Source organism: Rhinoderma darwinii (assembly GCF_050947455.1).
Source record: "Rhinoderma darwinii isolate aRhiDar2 chromosome 3 unlocalized genomic scaffold, aRhiDar2.hap1 SUPER_3_unloc_8, whole genome shotgun sequence".
Taxonomy (NCBI): domain Eukaryota; kingdom Metazoa; phylum Chordata; class Amphibia; order Anura; family Rhinodermatidae; genus Rhinoderma; species Rhinoderma darwinii.
In genome coordinates this window covers 345,047-372,444 of record NW_027461751.1, presented here as the reverse complement: position 1 = coordinate 372,444, position 27,398 = coordinate 345,047, and the positions used below count along the sequence as shown (strand labels likewise).

The window sequence follows — 27,398 nt, the reverse complement described above, 5'->3', positions numbered from 1 at the left end:
AGCTCTTTAGTATATTTTGTATATTGGTTCCTCACTATTTTCAAGATATCTGCCAAGGATCTTATTGGACCTTTCATCTTCTTCTGGAACATGAACCTTAAGGGCATGCCCACACGTGGCGGATTTCCTCCGCAACTGTCCGCATCAATGGCGCACAGAATCTGCGTTGCAGATTCTGCGGCGGATCTGCCCAAAATGTGCAGTAAATTGATGCGGACTAGCTGCTGCGGGAAAAGTGCTTCCCTTCTCTCTATCAGTGCAGGATAGAGAGAAGGGACAGCACTTTCCCTAGTGAAAGTCAACAAATTTCATACTTACCGGCCGTTGTCTTGGTGACGCGTCCCTCTTTCGGCATCCAGCCCGACCTCCCTGGATGACGCGTCAGTCCATGTGACCGCTGCAGCCTGTGATTGGCTGCAGCCGTCACTTAGACTGAAACGTCATCCTGGGAAGCCGGACTGGAGACAGAAGCAGGGAGTTCTCGGTAAGTATGAACTTCTATTTTTTTGACAGGTTGCTGTATATTGGGATCGGTAGTCACTGTCCAGGGTGCAGAAACAGTTACTGCCGATCGCTTAACTCTTTCAGCACCCTGGACAGTGACTATTTACTGACGTCTCCTAGCAACGCTCCCGTAATTACAGGAGCCCCATTGACTTCCTCAGTCTGGCTGTAGACCTAGAAATACATAGGTCCAGCCAGAATGAAGAAATGTAATGTCAAAAAAGCAGGACGCATCCGCAGCACACATAACATGTGCATGACAGCTGCGGACTTCATTGCGGAAATTAGAATCTCCATTGAAGTCAATGGAGAAATTCCGCCATGAGTCCGCAACCAGTCCGCCACAACTCCGCAACAGCCCTAGCATGCTGCGGACACCAAATTCCGCTCCGCAGCCTATGCTCCGCAGCGGAATTTTACGCATCGTCTAAACGAACACTGCTAAATAAAAGTGGAAGTCAATAGACAAACGGCTCCGCTGCGGATTAACGCTGCGGAGTGTCCGCTGCGGAATTCAAGAGGAATTCCGCCACGTGTGGCTTTGCCCTAAATGGGCTGAGTCATCACTAGTTGATCGGTTGGGGTCGGACCGCTAGGACCCTAACCGAAACTGCAGCACTGCCCATTCACTTGAATAAAAAATATCAGAGCAAAGGGGCTGCAGCACTAAACCGGTGCCCCTTCATTTTTGAGAGTATTGGGGGTTTTAGAACTCTGATTAAAGATTAATCAGGAAGGCACCATTTAAAATTAGTACTTGTTCGCACTGAGTTTTTTTGTAGGCCGAAAAAAAATCTGCCTCCTTCGAGATTTTTGAGTCAGATTTTAAACGGCCTGCATGTATTTTTCTACTGCGTTTTTCGCCGGCGACATTGAAGCTAATGCAAGGACTGCGGGCAAAAAACAGCGATAAACACTCAGAAACGAGCACTGCACGTTTTTTCTGCCTACCACTGATTCAGAAAGGACGTGTCGCTTTTTCTTCCCGCGAGCAGCCAAAAGCCACACTGGAGAAAAAATGCCTCTGCCTCCCATTGAAATCAATGGGAGGCGATTTCGGTCGTTTTTTGGCACTGATTGCGACGTGGTTCCCTCGTCAAAATTGGCATAAAAAAACTACATGTGAACTGACCCTAAAATGTTTTCATGTGACATTTCATGAAAAATGTCCAAAAAATATCTTATTGACATTTACAAAAAAAACTACAGCATGTGCCACGGAAATTACAACTTGAAGGAGAATATCCAGTCACCAGACTGTGAGCGGAACTTTAATTGAGATGAGCCGAAAAACAATAATACTTCAATGATGATGATGAATACCTGTTTTTCATACTCTACCTCGCAAGGCCATGTACACAGTGATTCCACAAGCAGAATAGTGAGTGCAGCTCTGGAGTATAAGGGCATGACCACACATGGCGGAATTCCTCCGCAACTGTCCGCATCAATGCCGCACCTAATCCGGGTTGCGGATTACGGCTGCGGATCTGCACAAAATGTGCAGAAAATTGATGCGGACTAGCTGCTGCGGACTGCGGGAAAAGTGCTTCCCTTCTCCCTATCAGTGCAGGATAGAGAGAAGGGACAGCACTTTCCCTAGTGAAAGTAAAAGAAATTCATACTTACCGCCCGTTGTCTTTATGACGCGTCCCTCCTTCGGCATCCAGCCCGACCTCCCTGGATGACGCGCCAGTCCATGTGACCGCTGCAGCCTGTGATTGGCTGCAGCCGTCACTTACACTGAAACGTCATCCTGGGAGGCCGGACTGGAGACAGAAACAGGGAGTTCTCGGTAAGTACGAACTTCATTTTTTTTTACAGATACATGTATATTGGGATCGGTAGTCACTGTCCCGGGTGCAGAAACAGTTACTGCCGATCGCTTAACTCTTTCAGCACCCTGGACAGTGACTATTTACTGACGTCTCCTAGCAACGCTCCCGTCATTACGGGAGCCCCATTGACTTCCTCAGTCTGGCTGTAGACCTAGAAATACATAGGTCCAGCCAGAATGAAGAAATGTCAAGTTAAAAAAGCAAGACGCATCCGCAGCACACATGACATGTGCATGACATCTGCGGACTTCATTGCGGAACTTTGAATCTCCATTGAAGTCAATGGAGAAATTCCGCCATGAGTCCGCCACTGCTCCGCAACAGACAGAGCATGCTGCGGACACCAAATTCCGCTCCGCAGCCTATGCTCCGCAGCGGAATTGTACGCATCGTGTAAACGAACACTGCTAAATTAAAGTGAAAGTCAATGGAGAAACGGCTCCGCTGCGGATTAACGCTGCGGAGTGTCCGCAGCGGAATTTAAGTGAAATTCCGCCATGTGTGAACCCGCCCTAACACAGAATGTAACTCAGGATCAGTACAGGATAAGTAATGTAATGTATGTACACAGTGACTCCACCAGCAGAATAGTGAGTGCAGCTCTGGAGTATAATACAGGATGTAACTCAGGATCAGTATAGGATAAGTAATGTAATGTATGTACACAGTGACTCCACCAGCAGAATAGTGAGTGCAGCTCTGGAGTATAATACAGGATGTAACTCAGGATCGGTACAGGATAAGTAATGTAATGTATGTACACAGTGACTCCACCAGCAGAATAGTGAGTGCAGCTCTGGAGTATAAGGGCGGGTTCACACATGGCGGAATTTCACTTAAATTCCGCTGCGGACACTCCGCAGCGTTAATCCGCAGCGGAGCCGTTTCTCCATTGACTTTCACTTTAATTTAGCAGTGTTCGTTTACACGATGCGTACAATTCCGCTGCGGAGCATAGGCTGCGGAGCGGAATTTGGTGTCCGCAGCATGCTCTGTCTGTTGCGGAGCAGTGGCGGACTGGTTGCGGACTCATGGCGGAATTTCTCCATTGACTTCAATGGAGAGTCAAAATTCCGCAATGAAGTCCGCAGATCTTATGTGTGCTGCGGAGCGTATTGTTTTTACTACCATGACATTTCTTCATTCTGGCTGGACCTATGTATTTCTAGGTCTACAGCCAGACTGAGGAAGTCAATGGGGCTCCCGTAATGACGGGAGCGTTGCTAGGAGACGTCTGTAAATAGTCACTGTCCAGGGTGCTGAAAGAGTTACGCGATCGGCAGTAACTGTTTCTGCACCCGGGACAGTGACTACCGATCTCAATATACATGTATCTGTAAAAAAAAATATAAGTTCATACTTACCGAGAACTCCCTGCGTCTGTCTCCAGTCCGGCCTCCCAGGATGACGTTTCAGTGTAAGTGACGGCTGCAGCCAATCACAGGCCAAGCACAGGCTGCAGCGGTCACATGGACTGGAGCGTCATCCAGGGAGGTCGGGCCGGATGCCGAAAGAGGGACGCGTCACCAAGACAACGGGCAGTAAGTATGAATTTCTTTGACTTTCACTAGGGAAAGTGCTGTCCCTTCTCTCTATCCTGCACTGAATAGGGAGAAGAGAAGCACTTTTCCTGCAGTCCGCAGCGGCCAGTCCGCATCAATTTTCTGCACATTTTGTGCAGATCCGCTGCAGAATCTGCAACGCAGATTCTGTGCGGCATTGATGCGGACAGTTGCGGAGGAATTCCGCCATGTGTGGTCATGCCCTAATACAGGATGTAACTCAGGATCAGTACAGGATAAGTAATGTATGTACACAGTGACTTTGCTTTTTATAGAGATTATATACACTTTGAAGTGTGGTTCAGCGGTGAATATGGACTTTGATTTCTGGTTAATGTTATCCTAAATGTTCACAAACCTGAATGGTGAAGAATAAAGCCATTGCCGCCCTCCCCATACTGTCAATGAGTATGCAGACATTAGAATCAGGGCTGTAGATTATATGAACACATATAAGGACATGAAGGGCTTTGATTCACGGCTCTAAAATGTTTTCAGGATGTTGCGGTCTGCGCTGCCGGAACTTCTTGAGATGTAGTGTGGAGTTTATTGTCCTCTGTTATCAGCAGTTAATTAGTTGACGTAGTTGTGATGGTTTCATTAGGAGTGCTGCCTATTCCACGCTTTCTATACGTTTACTGGGAAGTATTTCGCCAGTGATAAGAGGAAAGATCTGTCACAAAGGGAAGTGGTTACGTAAAGAGCGACGTCATGAGGACGGCTGGGAATTCTCTCCTGAGACGACATATTGTCTGTTTCTTGTTTTTTTTGTTATTTTTCGTTGTTGTTTTTTTTTTTTTTTTAAACAAGGTGAATAACAAATCGGAGGGTGAATGTATCCGGCGGTCACCGCACTGACCAGCGTCAACATCAACATCAATAACCACCGGAGCACAATAAAATATATTTATTTAAGCCATATATAAATATTTATAGGACTATTTACAATTTAACTTAATATAAAATATAAACTATCTTCATACCTTTTGACCTTATTTCTACTTTTGGACAAACAAACGCTACAAACACCTAAAGAGGATGTCCGGAATTAGAAAAACATGGCTGTTTTCTACCAAAAACAGCAACGCACCTTATTGTGTGTGGTATTGAAGCTCACTTTAATGGAGCTAAGCTGCAATACCAGACACAACGTATGGACAGGAGGGGGCGCTGTTACTTCTAACCCTGTACAATCCCTTTAACAATCGTCCATGGTTTGGAACCCTTGCATCCGTTAGCAGTCTTTGTGGAGTGGAGTGAAGTGGAGGTGACCTCTGTCCAGGCCACGCATCATCTCTGTCGAAGGCTTTTGCATAGAGATAATATAAGAGTTTTATATTTCCCCACTAAAAAGTTTTTGTAAACAACGTAGAGTTCTTGTAACGTCGATACGGTGAGAGTTTGCACGTCGGTCTGCGAATTTTGTGTTTCAGTCTAAAGGAAAATAAAAGGGGAAATGATTAGTGGAGCATAAATCAACTCTGTAGGAGACATATACAGAATCCAAGACGGAAATATGACCCTAGGAAGGGAAACAGCCGGATTGGGTCCAAAATTGGCCATCAGATTCGATTCAGTCCGAAAAAATTAGTTGCGAATTGAAAGTTCCCCCGATAGCCCTAAAAAGTCGTGTCTGAATGTCTGAGTTCTTCTAGGACTGTATCCACCCTTTCGTCCGACACGATGCAGGACCTGGGGCAGGAAGTGACGTCACAGCGTGATCTCTCGAGAACACGCTGTGTGTCTGTGCACTTCCAAAAGCTGGGTGTTGACGAAGAGAAGTGGATGATGCTGATTCGTCAGCATCATACACTCCTAGTCACAACGCCCAGCTAGTAAAACAAGTAAAAACGCCCAGATGTACACACAATACACGCCCACTTGGACTTAACTTTAAACACGCCCAGTTGTACTTAAAGGAACAGTGTCACCAAAAAATTTTTTTTAATATGTTAAAGATGTTAGTGCTTTATTAAAAACGTTTGGATTAATTTGTGTGTTTGTGTGTTACTTTTTTTTTATTTTTACACTTTTTCTTCCCTATGGGGGCTGCCATTTTTTTTTCCATTTCTGTATGTGTCGATTAACGACACATACAGACATGGAATACGGCAGCTCCAGTCCCATAGGGACTGCGAACGGGGCCCGTTCCATCCACTATCATGTACGCCGCTATGTGGGAACGGCGCATGCGCCGCTCCCACACAGTTCAATTTGAAATGCGCGCCGTCCGGCGCCATTTTCCTGTGGACCGGAAGTCGCAGCCGGACAGTAAGATTACTACTTCCGGTCGCGGTTTCCGGACTTGTGCACATGGAGCAGCGGCAGCAGACGGAGCGGATGGACCGGAGGGAGCGGCGGCGACTGGAGCAGGTAAGTTATTTCTATGTATGTTCGTGTTTCAGTGTGTGTTTACTACTGTATGTAAACCTACTACACTGTGTGTTAGCTCAAAAAATGGCGACACACAGTGTAGGAGGTTAGACCGTTCAAACCCCTCGTTTCTCCCAGCACTAGCCAGGGTAAAGGAGGGGGGGATTCTGAGAGCTCACTAGAGCGAGGGATTTTTACCCAATTTTGCAGCATAAAGCAATGTGGTTGCTTTACCACATGCAATGCTGCAATTTTGGGACTGGCTCCATCTAGTGACCAGTGCTGGGAAATATTATAAATTGAATCCAATTTATAATATTTCCTGACTCGTGAAAAAAATAAATAAAATTAGAACAATGTTTAATCACCTATACACTAATTGTTTAACTAAAAAAAAAAAAAAAATGTTTTGCTGGCAACACATTCCCTTTAAGAAAGGCTCATTTGCATAAATATAAAAATGCTCATAATTTGGCCAAAAATGCTCGTTTTTAAAAAAAAACAAAACGTTACTGTAATCTACATTGCAGCGCCGATCTGCTGCAATTCGAGATAAGGGTTTGAAAATCTGGTGACAGAGCCTCTTTAAGGCTATGCAAACCTTTGAAAGGGAATTAATTAAAAAACAATTAAATAAAAAGATTAGTCGGTGTGATTAGTGCAACTTTCTAAATAGCTTTTATTACAAATTTGTTTTACTTTTTGAGATACAGCTGCTGTGTTTTCTCTATACAGAGCAGATGTATCTTTCGCTAAATCCGGCTCCTATCAGGTCCGCGGACTGACGGGTTCTGTGACAGCCGGTTCTGCGTGTCTCTGACAGTTCATAACTTAGATGTGATAGATTACAGGTGGATCTCTGACACGCGGGACCTGCTGACACTGATACTCGTCAGGTCTGCGGGACTGACGGGTTCAGACCATGCCGAACGATACAGCTGCTCTGTATAGAGAATACAAAGCAGCTGTATCTCAAAAAGTAAAAATATTTTTAACTAAAAACTATTTAGAAAGTTGCACTTATCACACTGACTGACCTTTTTATTAATAAAAATAATAAATCAATTGCCTTTCAAAGGTGTACATAGCCTTTAATGTAAGAATTGAATAGCTGCAGCAGCACTCACTCACAGCTGCCTGTCTAACTAACACACTGACACTGACTGGCTCTTATTTTTCTCTAAAAAATCAAATTGTTGTAAATCGTATTATCTATTCTCTTTTCTTTATTAAAAACACACTCACTGACACGAATCCACTATCTATGTATTATCTGTGTTTTACTATCTTTCACTCTCTGTCTGACATCCTCTCTCACTCTCTTTCTGACATCCTCTCTCTCCTCTCTCACTCTCTGTCTGACATCCTCTCTCTCTCCTCTCTTACTCTCTGTCTGACATCCTCTCTCTCCTCTCTCACTCTCTGTCTGACATCCCCTCTCTCCTTTTTCTCTCACTCTCTATCTGACATCCTCTCTCTCCTCTCACTCTCTGTCTAACATCCTCTCTAATCTCTGCATCCTCATAAAGCAGCAGCATTTCCTGGTTGGGCTGTTTGCAGTCGCTATGACTTATGTGACTGTCATCCACCGAATCATCAGTGACTCACACCTATACCTCTCATGATCGGTAGGGCTGCCTGCAAGGCATTACGAGGAAGCCTGCCGGGCCACCACCCGAGGTCATGGGATCCTTCTTCTCTGTTGTCTTGTTTTTTTCCCATCCGTAAAATGTCTAAAATCTCTAAAAGTTTTGAGTTTGCAAAAATCAAAAACTTTTAGGAAATTCGTAACGAATTTGATTTGTGTAGAATCGATATGCTCCTTTCTAGGATCTGTCACCAGACAAACGTCTTTCACTATAAGAAGCTCTAACATCTACTAGTTCCCATAAAACACCCACACCCCCCCATTTCAGATTAGAGGCGTAGAATCGTCAATTTATCATCTGTCAATTTTGGTAAAATTTTCAGTAGCGAAAACTGACCCAAAATCTCACTGAAACTATGTGAATCCTTCCTAAGAGTCAGATTCCGCCTGCTATGTATAACCGATGACGTGTGGCGTCCTGTGTGCTCTTAGACATGTGTTCAGGTATCTGTATTATGTTATAGACCTTGTACCAGTAAATAATATGCATTATAGGAAATCCCTCGAAAAGCAGAAAAGTTTTCCCTCACCTTCTGATTGACTCTTTGCAGGATGTTGTTCATTGTCCGGATGTTGCTGGAGAACTTCTGTAATGATACTTCTAACTTGCACTGCGACACGAACGCCGCCACTTTCGGAACAGAATCGAGAAGTAGTGTAAATCCACGTTGTATCTCGGCCTCCTGCTGAGACGTCTGTAAGGAGACAACGGCATCCTGGTAGTTTTATGACTGCCATCATTTTTATATAAAGTGGATGGTACAGATATTGTCATAGTAGCTTCGCTAGGTGTTGGCCGGAAAATAAATTTTGGAGTTAGGTAATGCTGATTTAGATTAGGAATCCCAAAATATCAGGCATGGCAGGGTGCTGGAGGCCTCTTTGTGATCTAGTTATGGGGGTGATGTCACTATCCATAGCTCATGACATTAACCCAATGGGGTGGCCTAGATTTGCCCTACTTGAGTTAACTGTAAGCCTATAAATATATAAGGACAGATGCCACCAGAGGATCCTGCACTATGTAGCAGCGTATTTTCCTGCCTTGTTTTATTGTGATGAGCTGTTTGGCTACGTCAAAGCCTTTCCTGTCACCATGTCACTGTCATCAGAGGAAGTGACTCCATTGTGGTCATCAACATTTATTTTCTCCCAGGGTAATTGCTTTTTTCCACTTAGGCCAGTTTCACACGATACTATTTGTAAATGTCAGTAATACGGATCCGCAATATGGGCGTATCATGGACGATATAGCATCAGTATGTCATCAGTATGTCGTCAGTATGTCATCAGTATGTTGTCAGTATGCATACCACCCAACCGTCCTGGAGGCATGTCCCGGCTTGAACTGTATCTGCATCCTCAGGACGCAGATACATTTGAACCTACTGGTGGAGCAGGGAGCCATAAGATCCCTGTTCCACCATTTACTATGTAACGCCAGCTGTGAGCGGCTTGTCGCAGACAAGCGCAATGCAGTGACGTCATCACACCTGCTTGCGCCAAGCAACACACAGCACAGCCCCGAGGAGACTGGCAGAGAGATCTTCACCACTCGTGGGAACGGGCTTTGGTGAGTTATTTATTTTATTATTTTTATTAGGCACTATAAAAGCATTATACTGGGTGGGGGCAGCTATAGGAGCATTATACTGTGTGGGGGGCAGCTATAGGAGCATTATACTGGGTGGGGGGAAGCTATGGGGCATTATACTGTGTTAGGGGCAGCTATAGGAGCATTAAACTGTGATGGGCAGCTATGGGGACATTATACTGTGTGAGGAAACCTATGGGGGCATTATACTGTGTGGGGACACTAAGGACCATAATACTGTGGGGAATCTATGGGGGCATTATCCTGTATGGGGAGGCACTATGGGGCATTAGACTGTGTAGGGGGAGTTATGGGTCATTATACTGTGTGCGGGCACTATGGGGGCATGATACTGTGTGGGGAAACTGGGGGCATTATACTGTGGAGAGGCACTATGGGGGCATAGTATTGTGTAGGTGCACTATAGGGGCTTTATACTGTGTAGGTGATTTATAATTTGTGGGGGCATTAGACTGAAGGGTGGCACTATGGGGCATTATACTGTGTATGGTGGGCATTATGGGACATTATACTATGAGGAGGCGCTATGGGGCATTATACTGTAGGGAGGTACAATGGAGCATTATACAGTGTGGGGATGCACTGTGGGGGCATAATACTATGGGGGCATAATACTGTATGGAGGCACTATAGGGGTAATATAATGTGGGGGCACTAAGGAGGCATGATACTGTGTGGGGGACACGATGGGGGAAATACAGTTGAATTCAATGTTGCAGGATGGAGCTGATGGCTACTTTTTCCAGAATTCACTATGTAATGCAGGGCCATCAGCGGCTCGGTGCAGACAGGCGCGATGTAGTGACGTCATCGTGCCTGTCCGTGCCACACATGGCACAGACCAGAGGAGCAGAGGGATCTCCTCTACTCGTCATGGGAATTGGGATAGGTAAGTATTTTACGGTGGCATTATACTGTATGAGGGCATCTATGGGGGCATTATACTGTATTGGGGCAGCTATGGGGCATAATACTGTGGGGGCAGCTATACAGGCATTATGCTGTGTTGGGGACACTAAAGGGTCATTACACTGTGTGCGGGCATTATTCTGTGTAGGGCAGCTTTAAGGGCATTGTACCGTGTGGGGAGCTACTTTTGGGGCATTACACTGTGTGGGGAGGCACTGTGGGGGCATTATACTGTTTTGGGGGCAGCTATAGGATCATTATCCTGTGTGGGGACCTCTAAGGGGTCATTATACTGTGTGGGGGGGCCACACTGGGTTGGGCCCACTCAGATGTTTTTCGCCCCCTGTGCTAAACCCCTAGCTATGCCTCTGCCGGTACAGGTCTGTATACCTTTCCAGAAACTGTATGGAAAAGTAGTAGACAACTGTATACAGAAAAAATGGTAATAGCAAATCTATGCAACTTGTATAGGCATAAAGATGTATACATTTTATTTAGCAAAAAGTTTCAAATAGTTCTACTGACCTTAACGCCTAAATGCATTGTATACCTAGCCTTATCTTGTACCAATCCTGAGTTATATCCTGTATTATATTCCAGAGCTGCACTCACTATTCTGCTGGCGGTGTCACTGTGTACATACATGACATTACTTATCCTGTACTGATCCTGACCTACATCCTGTATTATACTCCAGAGCTGCACTCACTATTCTGCTGGTGCAGTCACTGTGTACATACATTACATTACTTATCCTGTATTATAGTCCAGAGCTGCACTCACTATTCTGCTGGTGGAGTCACTGTGTACATACATAACATGACTTATCCTGTACTGATCCGAAGTTACATCCTGTATTATACTCCAGAGCTGCACGCACTATTCTGCTGGTGGAGTCACTGTGTACATACATTACATTACTTATCCTGTTCTGATCCTGAGTTACATCCTGTATTATACTCAAGAGCTGTACTCACTATTCTGCTGTTTGAGTCACTGTGTACATACATTACTTATCCTGTACTGATCCGAAGTTACATCCTGTATTATACTCCAGAGCTGCACTCACTATTCTGCTGGTGGAGTCACTGTGTTCATACATTACATTACTTTTCCTGTACTGATCCTGAGTTATATCCTGTATTATACTCCAGAGCTGCACTCACTATTCTGCTGGTGGAGTCACTGTGTACATACATTACAATACTTATCCTGTACTGATCCTGAGTTACATCCTGTATTATACTCCAGAGCTGCACTCACTATTCTGCTGGTGGAGTCACTGTGTACATACATTGCATTACTTATCCTGTACTGATCCTGAGTTACATTCTGTATTATACTCCAGAGCTGCACTCACTATTCTGCTTATGGAGTCACTGTGTACATACATTACATTACTGATCCTGTACTGATGCTGAGTTACATCCTGCATTATACTCCAGAGCTGTACTCACTATTCTGCTGGTGGAGTCACTGTGTACATACATTACATTACTTATCCTGTACTGATACTGAGTAATATCCTGTATTATAATCCAGTGCTGCACTCACTATTCTGCTGGTGGAGTCACTGTGTACATACATTACATTACTTAACCTGTACTGATCCTGAGTTATATCCTGTATTATACTCCAGAGCTGCACTCACTATTCTGCTGGTGGAGTCACTGTGTACAAACATGACTTATCCTGTACTGATCCGAAGTTACATCCTGTATTATACTCCAAAGCTGCACTCACTATTCTGCTGGTGGAGTCACTGTGTACATACATTACTTATCCTGTACTGATCCTGAGTTATATCCTGTATTATACTCCAGAGCTGCACTCACTATTCTGCTGGTGGAGTCACTGTGTACATACATTATATTACTTATCCTGTACTGATCCTGAGTTATATCCTGTATTATACTCCAGAGCTGCACTCACTATTCTGCTGGTGGATTCACTGTGTTCATGGCCTGATGAGTTGAAGTATAAAGACAGGTATTCATCATCAACGAAACATCATTGTTTTTCTGCCCAACTCAAATAGACTTCAGCTCACAGTCGAATGACTGGCCACTTTCTCCTTAGAGGTATATTTAGCTATGCCATTTCCACAGCCCTTATGGCGCAGTTTTGGACACTTATTATTCATTTTTAATTTTGCTAGTTGGGTTTTTGAACTGTCAGCGCACTTTTTGTTATGCAAACCCTCTAACCACTCAGCTAAACTCCTATAATGTATAGGGGCTGTTAGTTTTTCAACCTGAAGATGACTGTACAATAATCAGAGCACTCTCTGGGAAGACACTGAACAAACTGGGAGATTTCAACTCTGAAATCCGCAGAATTGTGAGTGCAGCTCTAGAGTTCAGGGCAATAATGTTACATATTTACGCAGTGATGCTGCCAGAGGTGGATATAAACATCTGAGGACCCTATGTTCAGAATTAAGAGCCTCTTGGTCTCCAACGACCAATTAACCAAGAGTAAAATGGTCATTCCTGGTCACCACCCTCAGCAATTTCATTGGAGAACTGTAAGCCATGGGAATAATTTATGTCGCCCTTTACATGCAAACTAGTAGGAAGTGCTGTAGTCTTGTTTTATTTTAATATGGTGAATCCCTGCGTCGGCACAGGCTGCATATATGATCAAGGTAATGGAGTCTCTTACCTGGAGGCTACGCCATTCCGCATTCAGGCTTGGTTGTGGTAGGGTGACGTTCTCGGAGAACTGGCATGGAACATCCTATATAGGAGAACAAGGATGAGCCTGTAACAGTGAACTTACATGTATATTTAAAGACAGTAACAATGAGATAGGAACCTGGTGTTGGCCAGCGAGCCAGCCGGGCATTTCTCCTGCAGAGGCAAATGGCCCAAGTCCACTTGGTAGCAGTCCTCTGCTCCGTCTCATAGAGGGTGGCCCTGATGCCTTCTCGTAGGATATATAGACAGAGGTTTTCCTGACAGGACAACTGCTTAAATAATCCTGTTCTGTAATATCTTCTTGTGTTGTAGAAATGTTGTGCTTGCTCTGGGGCTGCCATAGTCGTGACAACAGACTAACACTGTATGGCCTTGTTGGTTGTGTTGTATGATGACGCTACTATGGCAACCCCAGAGCAAGCACAATATTTCCATGGCTGCAGCATTGAAGATATCAAGAGAAGAAGAATTTAGCATGGGAGTTCCGGCTGATCGGGTAACATAAGATCCCAGCCATCAGCAGAGATCGTGAAGCATTACACTGTCAGTGGCGCATGCCGGGGGGGGGGGGTTGTTGCATGGAAACCCCCATGCATCGCGGGCCAGGAGGTGCTGTCATATAATTGGACTAATTTGTATCCACGTCCTTAGGACACGGATACAATTGACACTGCTGGCGAGGCAAGGGAGCTATTAGTTACCTTCACTGCCATTTGCGTTGTTCCGCTGGAGCAGGCTTAGTCGGAAGAGGCCAGGGCTGCATTGTCCGGGGATGGATTAGGGACGGTAACAGGTATGTGCAAGTTGTGGCCAGCAGTGCACTGTGGCACTATCTACATTTGTAGCGTTATATACCGTGGCACTGTGGCACTATCTACAGGGGGCAGTGTGCAGCACTACAGGGGGCAGTGTGTGGCACTATCTACAGGGGGCAGTGTATACCACTATCTACAGGGGGCAGTGTATGGCACTATGTACAAGGCAATTGTGGCACTATCTATAGTAGGGAACTGGCATTATCTACAAGAGGCAGTGTGTGGCACTATCTACAGGAGGCAGTGTGTGGCACTATTTACAGGGGCAGTGTGTGGTAATATCTACAGGGAACAGTGTGTGGAAATATCTACAGGGAGCAGTGTGTGGTAATATCTACAGGGGGCAGTGTGTGTGGTAATATCTACAGAGAGCACAGTGTGTGGTATTATCTACAAGGGGCAGTGTGTGGCACTATTTACAGGGGCAGTGTGGTAATATCTACAGGGGGCAGTGTGTGGTACTATCTACAGTGGGCAGTGTGTGGTAATATCTACAGGGAGCAGTGTGTGGTAATATCTACAGAGAGCAGTGTGTGGTATTATCTACAGGGGGCAGTGTGTGGTACTATCTACAGTGGGCAGTGTGTGGTACTATCTACCTACAGTGGGCAGTGTGTGGTAATATCTACAGGGGGCAGTGTGTGGCAATATCTACAGAGGGCAGTGTGTGGCCCGATCTACAGGGGTCTGTGTATGGCACTATCTACATGGGAATTGTGGCACTGTCTAAAATAAGGAACTGTGGCATTATCTACAAGTGGCAGTGTGTGGCACTATCTACAGGGGGCCGTGTGTGGCACTATCTACAGGGGGCTGTGTATGGCACTATCTACAGGGGGCAGTGTGTGGCACTATCTACAGGGGGCCGTGTGTGGCACTATCTACATGGGAATTGTGACACTATAGTAGGGAACTGGCATTATGTACAAGGGGCAGTGTTTGGCACTATCTACAGGAGTCACTATCTACAAGGGTCACTGAGTGTGGCACTATCTAGGCTGGTTTTTATGCTACGAGTAGTGGTCAACACATATCTACTAGCCTAGCACTTTATATTAGAGCTTGTAATATAAAGGCTTGGCTGGTGGATACATGCAGACCAATACTCGTAGCCTTAGCGTGGCGAAAATAACTTGGTTTAACATTTATACTTTTGGAAACTGTTTACCCCTGAGTGACTATTAAAGTCAATGGGAGGGTGTTGCTGAGTCACCCCACCTAATAGATTGGGCACATGCATGGAAAGGGTTTGTCCAGAGCAGACGACACCTATAATGATTCTGATGATAGAAGCACGCCCGCTACATTTATATCATAACCCTCCATTATAATGCTGCATGTCATCCCCCGTAAACTCTCCTCTCAGGCCGCAGGACCTGTACTAGAAACATCTACAGATCTACAGCTTTTTTAATTAACACTTCGGCAGCTCACCATTGCTTTTTCTTGATCAGTGGCGAATCTGATGTAACGATCGAGAACTGATTTGTCGCAGAATGGCAGAGAAGTAACAATCCTCACATCAATAAGTAACATCTGTAGCAGGATAAGTAAACCTGGAAAACAGCAGAGAGGAAATATAAGTCAGCGGCATACGGGGCGTAACAAGCTGATAGCATTATTACAGTGGCGCTTACTAAGGCGCCCACCCCCACAGTTATACTTACCTGCTCCACAATGTTCCTGCGATCCATTAGGTCTTCATGCAGACATGTTAGTTCATGACAACCACTGCCCGTATGAAGACCCCCATGGATCTCTGCAACGTGCGGACCAAGGCAAGTATAACTTTGGGGGTGGGGGGAGTACCTTCCTTCTAGGCAAAAGCGTCATTTTTTGTTTATATCTTTTCCGGATTTCTTAAAAACTTCCAGTAATTCCCAGCACATTGCTAGGATATCAGTGGAATATTTATAGGGGTGATCGTTCTTAAGATGCAGGATAGAGCGACACTACGACAGTCCATGTGCGGTAAATGACACATGATGTCACGTGTCAGACGCCGAAAAGTATTACATGTAGCATGTAAAAACTGACCAGTGTGTGCAGAGTCGGCTCCAGGTTTATGTGGGCTCTTGGGCGACACAGACTTAGTTGGCCCCTTTGCGGGGGAACACACGGCAGCAGTAAAATGGCAGAAAACTTTGTGCCCCTATATAGAAGTTGTGCCCTCTGTAGGTTAGCGCCACACAGCCCCACTCCTTGTAGGTAGCGCCTTTGGGGCTCCCTCTAGGAGTGGAATCCCTAGTCAGAGAATTGCCAACGCTCTGGCCGGGGATTCCTCTCTAGGAGAAGCCACTGACGCCACTGTCCATATATGGACAGTCACCTCAGGGGCTCCCTCTAAGAGTGGAATCTCTAGTCAGAGCGTTGGCAACGCTCTGGCCATGGATTCCACTCCTGAAGGAGCCATGACTGCTGCGTCATTACCTGGCACACAAGTGGGGTCCCCCACGTGCAGTGGGCCGCGGCACTTGCCCGGGTTCGCCAGGTGCTGACGCCGGCCTTGAGTGTGTGGACACAGTCTAATGTGTATTACTGAGAATTTTTTGGGGGTCACGTCCAGTGGCTCCTCCATGCAGTCGATGTACGGCAGGAACCTGATAATCTTTTTTTTTCTCACTGATTATTAATAGTCATTTTGACTTATCGCTAATGGAAACCAGCTCTCCATGCACTGACCTCCTGCAAAGCACCACCATTATAAATAAGCAGAGCTGAAGTGTAAAGTATGGGGAGCGACAGAACCTTAAAGCAACCACCCGGTCCCGCGACAAAAATTGTAATATGACAGGGTATATGGAATTATATTACCTGGTGCCCTCCAGTTGTGCCCCTCTGCCATGGATTCACCGCTTTGGGGTCCACTCTGTATTGTCCCAACAAATCTGCAGACTATGGGTCTGAGACACTCCCACTGTTCCTGGATTGGCAAGAGCTGCTCAGGGGAGCAGTTCTGGCCAATCTGAGAACAAAGGGATTGTCTTAGACCCATAGTCTAAGAAGCACTGCAGATATGTTGGGACAATACAGAGTGGACCCCAAAGCGGTGGATCCATGGATCCATGGCAGAGGGGCACAACTGGAGGGCACCAGGTAATATAACTCCATATACCCCCATCACCTTAAACTTAAACCTGAGTAATCATAGACAGAAGAAACAGCCAATGTATCCATAGCAACAAGACTGTCAGACAGGACTGTCAGATTGTCCAGGTACTGCCATCAGAGAAAGCTAGGAGAAGCCTGGCAGCCGTCACACCGTGCCAGCTGCACTATTAATCAGATTTTTCTAAAAAAAAAAAAAGAGTCTAAGAACCAACTATTATTTTGTATCAATGTCCTGATCTATGAGATCGTGGTGGTTTATAGGAGAGCTCTCCCACAGGATAACACAATGAGATTTCTTGTGTCAGGTGAACTGTGATGAAATCTTAATACCTGGAAGGTTGCGGCTTCAGTTTAATAGACAGGACCTGCGTAGATCCTCATGAATATCTACATATATTTGGTTAGGATAGTAGCAGTTATTTGTGTATATGTGTGGACATTGATGTGGATGGTGATTTGTGTCTCCGCTGCCCCTGACAAATCAGACAGAGTCTCTCAGTAGTGCAACATTTTTAGTAAAGGGCTTTCCTCCAGATGAGATGAGATAAATAAGTCTTTACAGCATTCACCGTGCAGTATAAATAATGTTATATTGTAATGGTTCAGACATTTACAGACGCCGCAAAATTCTGTTTATTTTTTACTTTACTTTAGGGAGAAAAATGGTAAAACGTTTTTTTTATACTTGTAATAATTTATTATACTTTTTATTTTTATGTACATTATTTAACTGTTTTTTACATTATTTTTAGTGCCACTAGGGGAATTGAACACGCGATCGTATGATCGATAGTACAATACCCTGCAATACTAATAAATTGCAGTGTAATGTATTTTTTACCGGTGCAGGCAGAGCCTAATAGGAGGACAAAGATAGCAGACCTAGGGGCCTTCACTACCATGAGGACCGTTTGTACCATAGGATCGAGGCAATGGGGTGATAGAGGGGCCCCCTCTTTTTAATGGCTTAGATGCCGCAGTTTCTATGGACCGCGGCATATAATTGGTTAAACGGCCAGGATCAGAGTTATCTCCGATCCCAACCGTTACAGTGAAGTGTCGGCTGTAACATGCAGCCAGTGAGCCCAACTCTATACTCCCCTGTCATAGGTCGTTAGGTTTATTGGTCGGACAATGTCCTGCAGGGTAGATATCTATAGGTAGCACTAGAGAGAATTTTCTTTCTTCTGGATGGGAGCTAATTTGCATAATTTTCCCAGGCAGCATTGCCTGAAAGACTTCCTCCACCAGTCGGATCTCTTCAAGGAGAATCAATACCTTCCAAGACCTTGAACTAGTAAAAACAACATATTACGCGGTGCATCCTGTCATCCAGAGCTGTGAGTCAGCATTATAATGAGCTATGACTTTACTTGCTCCGACCATTTGTCGCACTTTCTTCAATCTATTTATCACACGTTTCTGAAGGACAACGGTATCTTATTTCATTGTACAAGTAAGAAGTTGGGATACAGAGATCTGGGAGTCGAATAAGAGGTGCTAATATAATTCTCAAGAGGGCTTCACAATTTTTCCTGATACCCGGAGACAGGGCAAACACCTGCTGCACTCTTCAGATATCGAGGTCCACCCTGTGGCCGGATGTCGACTCGAAATTTCTAAGATGAACTTCAACTTTTTTTAAAGTTTCCAATGGAAAAATATGCAAAAACTAAAATTTAGACATTGTAGGACATTTATCGCCCTTTATCGTGGATCTGTCCATTCCCATATTAGCCAAAATGGACTTCTAGTTATGAGTCCGGTGTATTCAGGAGAAGAGCGCCGCTCCCCCACCTTTACTCACCTGCCCCCATCCTCCTCCCAGTGATTGACGGCTATCTCTACATAGCCTCCCGTTAATCACCGCCGAGGGGACTCATATATAACTAGGAGTCCGCTGTATGTTTTTAACTACACTAACGGTCGGTGTGTCATACACTGCCAATTTTTTTAGTCCAATTACACCAAGAGAATAAAACCAAGCTGAGCATGGGATGGGGGATTAGAAGGACTTGTGTGAACATTACACACAGATACTTTCTGATCAGGGTGATCATTGCGGGTCTCAGAGTAGGAAGATGTCTCGCTGATCATCTATGGTCACCTTAAAGGTATGTCTATTTCAGAAGAACCTTTCTTGGTCAGTTTTATGACATCCAATTTCCGCATAAACCCTCCACTTATCGAAAATAAAGCCCCTGTCTCATAAAAAACGAATGACCACATTACATTCCAAAAATGCACACAGATTCATTTGATTTTGCATACAAAAAGTTTATTTCTTGTTGCTAAATTAGTTGTAGTACATTTAATAAAAATACAAAGAGATAATAATGTAACATGTACATAAACCAAGGAAAAAGACAGGACCGCGCGTAGATAGTATTTGCACTCCAATTCCAAAACCATACCACCGCACAGTGGGCAATGTAGTGCGCCATACAATGCTCCTCTTATAGCACCATCATGAATTACTTTCTAATACTACCGCCATACAATGCTCCTCTTATATCACCATCATGAATTACTTTCTAATACTACCGCCATACAATGCTCCTCTTATATCACCATCATGAATTACTTTCTAATACTACCGCCATACAATGCTCCTCTTATATCACCATCATGAATTACTTTCTAATACTACCGCCATACAATGCTCCTCTTATAGCACCATCATGAATTACTTTCTAATACTACCGCCATACAATGCTCTTCTTATACCACCATCCTGAATTACTATTTAATACTACCGTCATACAATGCTCCTCTAATAGCACCATCATGAATTACTTTCTAATACTACCGCCATACAATGCTCCTCTTATAGCACCATCATGAATTAATTTCTAATGCTACCGCCATACAATACTCCTCTTATATCACGATCATGAATTACTTTCTAATACTACCGCCATACAATGCTCCTCTTATACCACCCTTATGAATTACTTTCTAATACTACCGCCATACAATGCTCCTCTTATAGCACCATCATGAATTACTTTCTAATACTACCGCCATACAATGCTCCTCTTATATCACCATCATGAATTACTTTCTAATACTACCGCCATACAATGCTCCTCTTATAGCACCATCATGAATTACTTTCTAATACTACCGCCATACAATGCTCCTCTTATAGCACCATCATGAATTACTTTCTAATACTACCGCCATACAATGCTCCTCTTATAGCACCATCATGAATTACTTTCTAACACTACCGCCATACAATGCTCCTTTTATATCCCCATCATGAATTACTTTCTAATACTACTGCCATACAATGCTCCTCTTATACCACCCTTATGAATTACTTACTAATACTACCGCCATACAATTCTTCTTTTATACCACCATCATGAATTACTTTCTAATACTGCCGCCATACAATGCTCCTCTTATACCACCATCATGAATTACTATTTAATACTACCGTCATACAATGCTCCTCTTATATCACCATCATGAATTACTTTCTAACCCTACCGCCATACAATGCTCCTCTTATATCACCATCATGAATTACTTTCTAACCCTACCGCCATACAATGCTCCTCTTATATCACCATCATGAATTACTTTCTAATACTACCGTCATACAATGCTCCTCTTATAGCACCATTATGAATTACTTTCTAACCCTACCGCCATACAATGCTCCTCTTATACCACCATCATGAATTACTTTCTAATACTACCTCAATACAATGCTCTTCTTATACCACCATCCTGAATTACTATTTAATACTACCGCCATACAATGCTCCTCTTATATCACCATCCTGAATTACTTTCTAATACTACCGCCATACAATGCTCCTCTTATACCACCATCATGAATTACTTTCTAATACTACCGTCATACAATGCTCCTCTTATATCACCATCATGAATTACTTTCTAACCCTACCGCCATACAATGCTCCTCTTATATCACCATCATGAATTACTTTCTAATACTACCGTCATACAATGCTCCTCTTATATCACCATCATGAATTACTTTCTAACCCTTCCGCTATACAATGCTCCTCTTATACCACCATCATGAATTACTTTCTAATACTACCGTCATACAATGCTCCTCTTATAGCACCATCATGCATTACTTTCTAATACTACCGCCATACAATGCTCCTCTTATATCACCATCATGAATTACTTTCTAATACTACCGCCATACAATGCTCCTCTTATATCACCATCATGAATTACTTTCTAATACTACCGCCATACAATGCTCCTCTTATATCACCATCATGAATTACTTTCTAATACTACCTCAATACAATGCTCTTCTTATAGCACCCTCATGAATCACTATCTAATACTGCCGCCATACAATGCTCCTCTTATACCACCATCATGAATTACTTTCTAATACTATCACCATACAATGCTCCTCTTATACCACCATCATGAATAGCCATATACACCCCATATACAGCTATATATACTCCACATACAGCCATAAACACCTTATATACAGCCATACACAAATTATATATAGCCATTATACACCCTATATATATATATATATATATATATATATATATATATATATATATATATATATAGCCATAAACACCCAACATGCACCCATATACAGCCAAATACACATTAGCAGTCCCTCTGGCATCCAGCATCAATAAATCCAGCAGCAGCAGACAGTCCCTCAACAGCATGTCCTGCAGAAGACTGTGACAGCCTGCAGAACATAGATATCTTCTGTCTGCAAACCAGTGACACAATTATTAAATCCCCATGCGGACTCAAGGGTGGCCATCTCACTGCATCATCCTAACCTGGACTGTACGTAATGTAATAAAAACACGAAAAACAGAGGATGGCATAAATCCCGCAACTGTACTACGGAGAAAATCTAAGTGCACGATTAGTCATACTCATACGATGCCACAGGAAGGTATTTTGGGCAACGAAGCCAAGCGCTCAAGCTGGAAAGAAATAATATTGAAACGTATATATTGCTTTATTATCAAAATTCATAGTAAAAAAGCACGGGCCCAATATTGCTTCTCGAGGAGGATATCGCTAGGACTGGGGATTCGATTCGAGATAACTTTGTATATTTGGGTGTGCAATTTTCAAAAAATCCTGTAGATTTATTTGCTTCAAATTTTGCGCCTTTATTCCGGAGAACTTGAGTTAATGTCGGCGTAAGTGCCTCTTTCCAGGGTAGACAGAGCTTGCTTGGTAGAGATGGTTATTTTGCCAAAAATTTTTTACTGTTTTTTGTGCCTGTCCGACTTGGATATTTCAAAAATCCTTTAAAACTATTGAGATATTGTTAAATTTATATGAGGTATTAAACACATTTGTTTTATGCATCCCGGAGGACTCTCTTTGCCAAAGTTACAATTTTCTTGCATCACAAATACAATTCTTTTTTGGCTGACGTGAATTTAGTTTTTTAGGATCGGTATAAAAATGATTTACAAATTTTAAAATCAGATCAGTTGTCGCACGGGATTTCTAAGGAATGGTCCTCAACTAATGCCCTAGAGAAAAGTTGGAAAGAACTCTTGGGAAAATGAAGTCGTTTGATGTCTTACAAGTTACTTTTAATATTGATTTGTTTTTTTTATAGATACCGTCAGGTTTTTCATGCTTTTTAAGATCCAGCCATAAGTCGATCTTGAGAATAGAAGCTTCGATTGCCACTCATTTTCTGTTTATTGTCACAAAATAATAATTTGTTACTTTTTATAATAATTTATCTAAAAATATAAAAATATTTTTGGAACTGATAACTTCTGGGGGAATTGGTAAATCACGTATGTGAGGCAATGTTTCCAGCTGCACTGTGGAGATGAAAGTCTGTTTAACCCCTAATAATAGTAATCCAGTGCTGCCCCCCCCCCCCCCAGAAAGCTGGGAGTTCACAGTTTTCCTGAAGGAAGATAAGACAACAAAGCTTTGCGAACTCTCAGTGTCTGTGAACTGAGATGTTGAAACCTGAAACCTACGCATGAGGATCAAGGCCATTCTACAGATAGCGACTGTTAAGGTAAATGTGGATTCTCTAAGCCGTAAACCGTTTGGCTCTGGCTAAACTGTGGTGTGGACTTTAAGGGATCCTCGGGTTTTCACCCTTGTCCCCCGCAAGTAGGTATAGATTTTGCTGCAGGAACATCCTCAGGCTGCGGTCCCCAGAATAGCACAATCCCCAATAGTTGCGGATTGGTAGCAGTAGCGCTGATGAAGTAGTAGCGTAGTCAGGAATTGAGTCAAGTGTCGTCAAGAGGAGAATAATCAGGATGCGACAGGCCAGAGGATGAGATGGAAGTGTAGTCAGAAACTTAGCTAAGGGTCAGAGCCAGGAGAAGGTCATCAGGCAGACAATCCGAAGGACACGTGGTCAGGAATAAGGTCGAGATCAGGATCAAACACAAAAGTCAACAGCAACACTCAAGAACAAGAGCCAGGAAAGAATTGTACCATAGAGGAGGAAAGTAGTGGCCTGAACCAGCAAGGCCACGGTGGTAGACGGGAGTTGAAGCAGCAGTGAAGGTGGTAACCTGTTGCTTCGTAACCGGATGTAGTCGTCGGTAGGAGCCGAGGTCGTAAACCGTAAACCGGGCAAGGTGTGTGGTAGTGATCTCATTCCACTGAATATCGAAATATTGTTCCTCATTACTCTACATATTGAGTTTGTTTCTTACAATGACTAGTAATTGACATTCTTTATAGGGCATGTAAACCTAAAATATGGACGTAGAATAGAAGACATAGATCAGGGAAAAGGGCTTTACTACTTATCATTTATTTATCCTACCGGGAGGACTGAACACCCTGCATAGCTGGATACGTTCCAGGGAAGAGACCCCTTCTGATGACACCCATCAGATCTGCTGTCTGCATTTGACATAAATCAGGGGATGTCTGCTCCAATGCCTTTTCACATATTTACATTGTCAGGTGAGGGGAGTATATAAATATCCAGAAATACTTGAGCCTGCAGACCATACATCACTTGCAACATAGACCAACCGGTCTTTGTCTTTTCCAGAGGATAGCCTTATAAACTGTATACAGAGATGCTGCTTGCCTTGCCCGTTGGATGGCATGATGGCCTCACCACTTGGAAATGGCAGATGGAGTTGCCAGGGAGCAACTAAATCATACGGCGGGTGGAGTTCCCAGGAACGGTATCCGCAAAAGAGAGAGAAAACAGCCAGAGAAAAAAATGGACTTCAGCTAAACAGGATGCTTCCCCTGTATGGGGGAGGAGTTCAAAACTCTTTCCTGAAAGTTCTGTTGAGCCGCCATTGCTGCATTACCACCAGTGTAAGAGAATGGGCCTCTCGTTGTGAGGCGTTGCTTACGCCCCTTGTGGAAGTTTCTGTAATAACACTTGTGACATACTTTTTGTTGCATCATAGATGGGTTATTGTCATTGCGACTTAATCTCCCTGCCGTACCAATAGTCGGCTTTACTACTGGATCAGAGATCGATTAACAGCCCTGTTCTCAACATCATGGAGTCTGTCTGGGATTATATAAAGAGACAGAAGGATTGAAGGAAGCGACATCCACAGAAGATCTGTGCTTAGTTCTCCAAGATGTTTAGAACAATCTCCCGGCCGAGTTCCTTCAAAAACTGTGCGCAAGTACCTAGAAGAATTGATGCTGTTTTGAAGGCAAAGGGGGGTCACACCAAATATTGGTTTGATTTAGATTTATCTTCTGTTCATTCACTTTGTATTTTGGTAATTGATAAAAAAAAGATTAACGCTTCTATTTTTGAAACCATTCTTACTTTGCTGCATTTTTCCACAACTGCTTAAAACTTGTGCACAGTTCTGTACATGTCACTTATGCCTATGTCTTTAACACATATCTTCTCAAATTACTGACACCAAATATATCCACAATCCAAACATTTGAGTCATGCAGTCGACAAATGGTTTTATGAGGCGCAGGGAGGGAATTAGATGAGAAACTGCTCATCTTCTCAACTGCTTTAGTAGAAAAAGCCATCCTTAATATTACAATCAGAGAGCACATACCCTCTCCTTGGTAAAAGGGGTAACAACATGAAGAAAAAGTCCTGTATCCCCTCCTCCTGGGGTAACTGGTTGATTTACAGGGATGACAGTAACAGGCTGTGTCCTTTCCTCCTGCTCTCACTTGCAGATCCTCCTCCCTCCCTCACACAGACACAGAACCAGGAAGTAAAACTTTTCATCCTACGCCGAAATTCAAATGAATGCTGATCACCATTGATCCTGGTATCATTAGGCAGCATGTTATCATTGATCTGCTTGAATAACGATCCAGCGCTAGAGTATTGGTACACAAACTGGTACTTGGTAGACCACGGGTGAAAGATCTTCCAATGCTGTGATCGGAGTTGTCTAAGGGATTTTCTGTAGCACTTTATGGATGTAAAGGCAGGACAATAAAAAAAAGTCGGATGGAAAATATCTCAAACTTTGTACCATGAAAGAAGTTAAACTACATTTCACCTAGAGAATACCTTTATTCCGTTTGGGTATTGGACCAAAGAATTCAGTGCTTAGTGGTTATCCAGCAATTGATATCCAAGGTAAATGTGGAGCCAAGGCAGAAAACACACAGGAAGAGAGTGGCTGCGAGCTGCCACTTAGATCTCATGATAGGTCAGGAAAAATCGAGCGAGGCCAACGCCAAAGGATACAGGGAAAAAAACATAGTCAATACTAGCTGTGGTTGAAATGAAGAATTACGATCGCTAATATGGGGTGTGACGGGTATAAACTGTTTTACATAGTCATGGTCAGGGCCAAAAACGGGGAAGTTGAGCAATCCAGAATGGTCAAATAAAAAGAAAGTCAGCAAGTTACATAATAAACCCACTATAACGGTCAATCACAACAAGCCAGCTGGAAATGTATCCCAAAAAATGCTCTCTTCACTGTTTGGTCAACCGGCCCCGCTACAGAGCACAGGGTGATGACGGCAGCCAAAACCTTCAGATTTCGGTGGACAGGTAAGATCTTTACATGGACATGTCATGAGTGTTTGGGTTGGATCCCAAGACCCAGCTCATTGGAGAAGACAATTATGTCCGGAAAAGGCAAAGAGGAAGATGGCGACTAGAAACAAGATGGAGATAAGACAAAGCAGAGCGTTCTAGACAAACACTGATCATGTGTTCCTCAGGAATTAGAGAACTTAAAGGGGTTATGTGGGGACCAAAAGTTATTAGCAGTGTAGTCGCTGCAGTATGCGAGTACTCGCTAATATACATTCCGGTCCCCCGTCGCGCTGATTCTGAGATTTTCATTCGCTTCCGGGGGACAAGAAGTCTAGTTGCACAGTCTTCTTTGATGACGATACGACTCTTTGCCATGTCACCGACCCGAGTCACATGACAACAGTACAGAATATATAACGGAGGCTTCTTATTCTGCAGCTTCTCTCCGCTATATGTCATTAAGTGTTATCGCTGGTGCAGGGAGAAAGTAATCTGTGCACTGAAATATCAACCTAATGTTTATGAAAGTAACTAGAAAAAAGAGAGTCACTTATAGTGCAGGCTGGATATACCGTATATAGGAGCGGCACAGGTCATTTTTGATGCTGGGGGCAGGGAATTTACATCAGAAGATCTGCTTGTTACTAGATATCGATGCAGTTTAGTGTTTATGGCAATTGAAGCAGATATACGGACGTGGCGAGATTACAGTAGACGTGGGTAGATTACAATAGACGTGGGTAATTTACAATAGACGTGGGGAGATTACAGTAGACGTGTGTAGATTAAATTAGGTGGGTAGTTTACAATAGACGTGGGCAGTTGACAATTGACGTGGGTAGATTACAGTAGACGTGGGTAGATAACAAAAGATGTGGGTAGTTTACAATAGACGTGGGGTGTTTACAATAGACGTGGGGTGTTTACAATAGACGTGGGTAGATTACAATAGACGTGGGTAGATTACATTAGATTTGGGTAGATTACAATAGACGTGGGTAGATTACAATAGACGTGGGTAGATTACATGACGTGGGTAGATTACAGTAGACGTGGGTAGTTTACAATAAACGTGGGTAAATTACAATAGACGTGGGTAAATTACAATAGATGTGGGTAGATTACAGTAGACGTGGGTAGTTTACAATAGACGTGGGTAAATTACAATAGACGTGGGGATATTACAGTAGACGTGTGTAGATTAAATGACGTGGGTAGTTTACAATAGACGTGGGTAGTTGACAATTGACGTGGGTAGATTACAGTAGACGTGGGTAGATAACAAAAGATGTGAGTAGTTTACAATAGACGTGGGTAGATTACAATAGACGT

The 27,398-nt window shown here is 43.6% G+C and overlaps 1 protein-coding gene across 2 annotated transcripts in view; it reads right to left on the bottom strand.

Moving 5' to 3' along the window:
• Nucleotides 1-4,866: 4,866 nt before the first annotated feature.
• The window catches only part of EPO (erythropoietin), a 41,219-nt gene continuing 18,687 nt past the window's right edge, over nt 4,867-27,398 (bottom strand). For both annotated transcript variants that reach the window (XM_075847415.1, XM_075847416.1), the window contains exons 2-5: nt 15,398-15,519; nt 13,114-13,188; nt 8,456-8,620; nt 4,867-5,338 (exon numbers count right to left, since the gene is read on the bottom strand). In XM_075847415.1, coding sequence (XP_075703530.1) covers nt 5,195-5,338; nt 8,456-8,620; nt 13,114-13,188; nt 15,398-15,519 — 506 coding nt within the window. In that variant the 3' untranslated portion in view covers nt 4,867-5,194. The remainder of the gene's footprint in view (nt 5,339-8,455; nt 8,621-13,113; nt 13,189-15,397; nt 15,520-27,398) is intronic.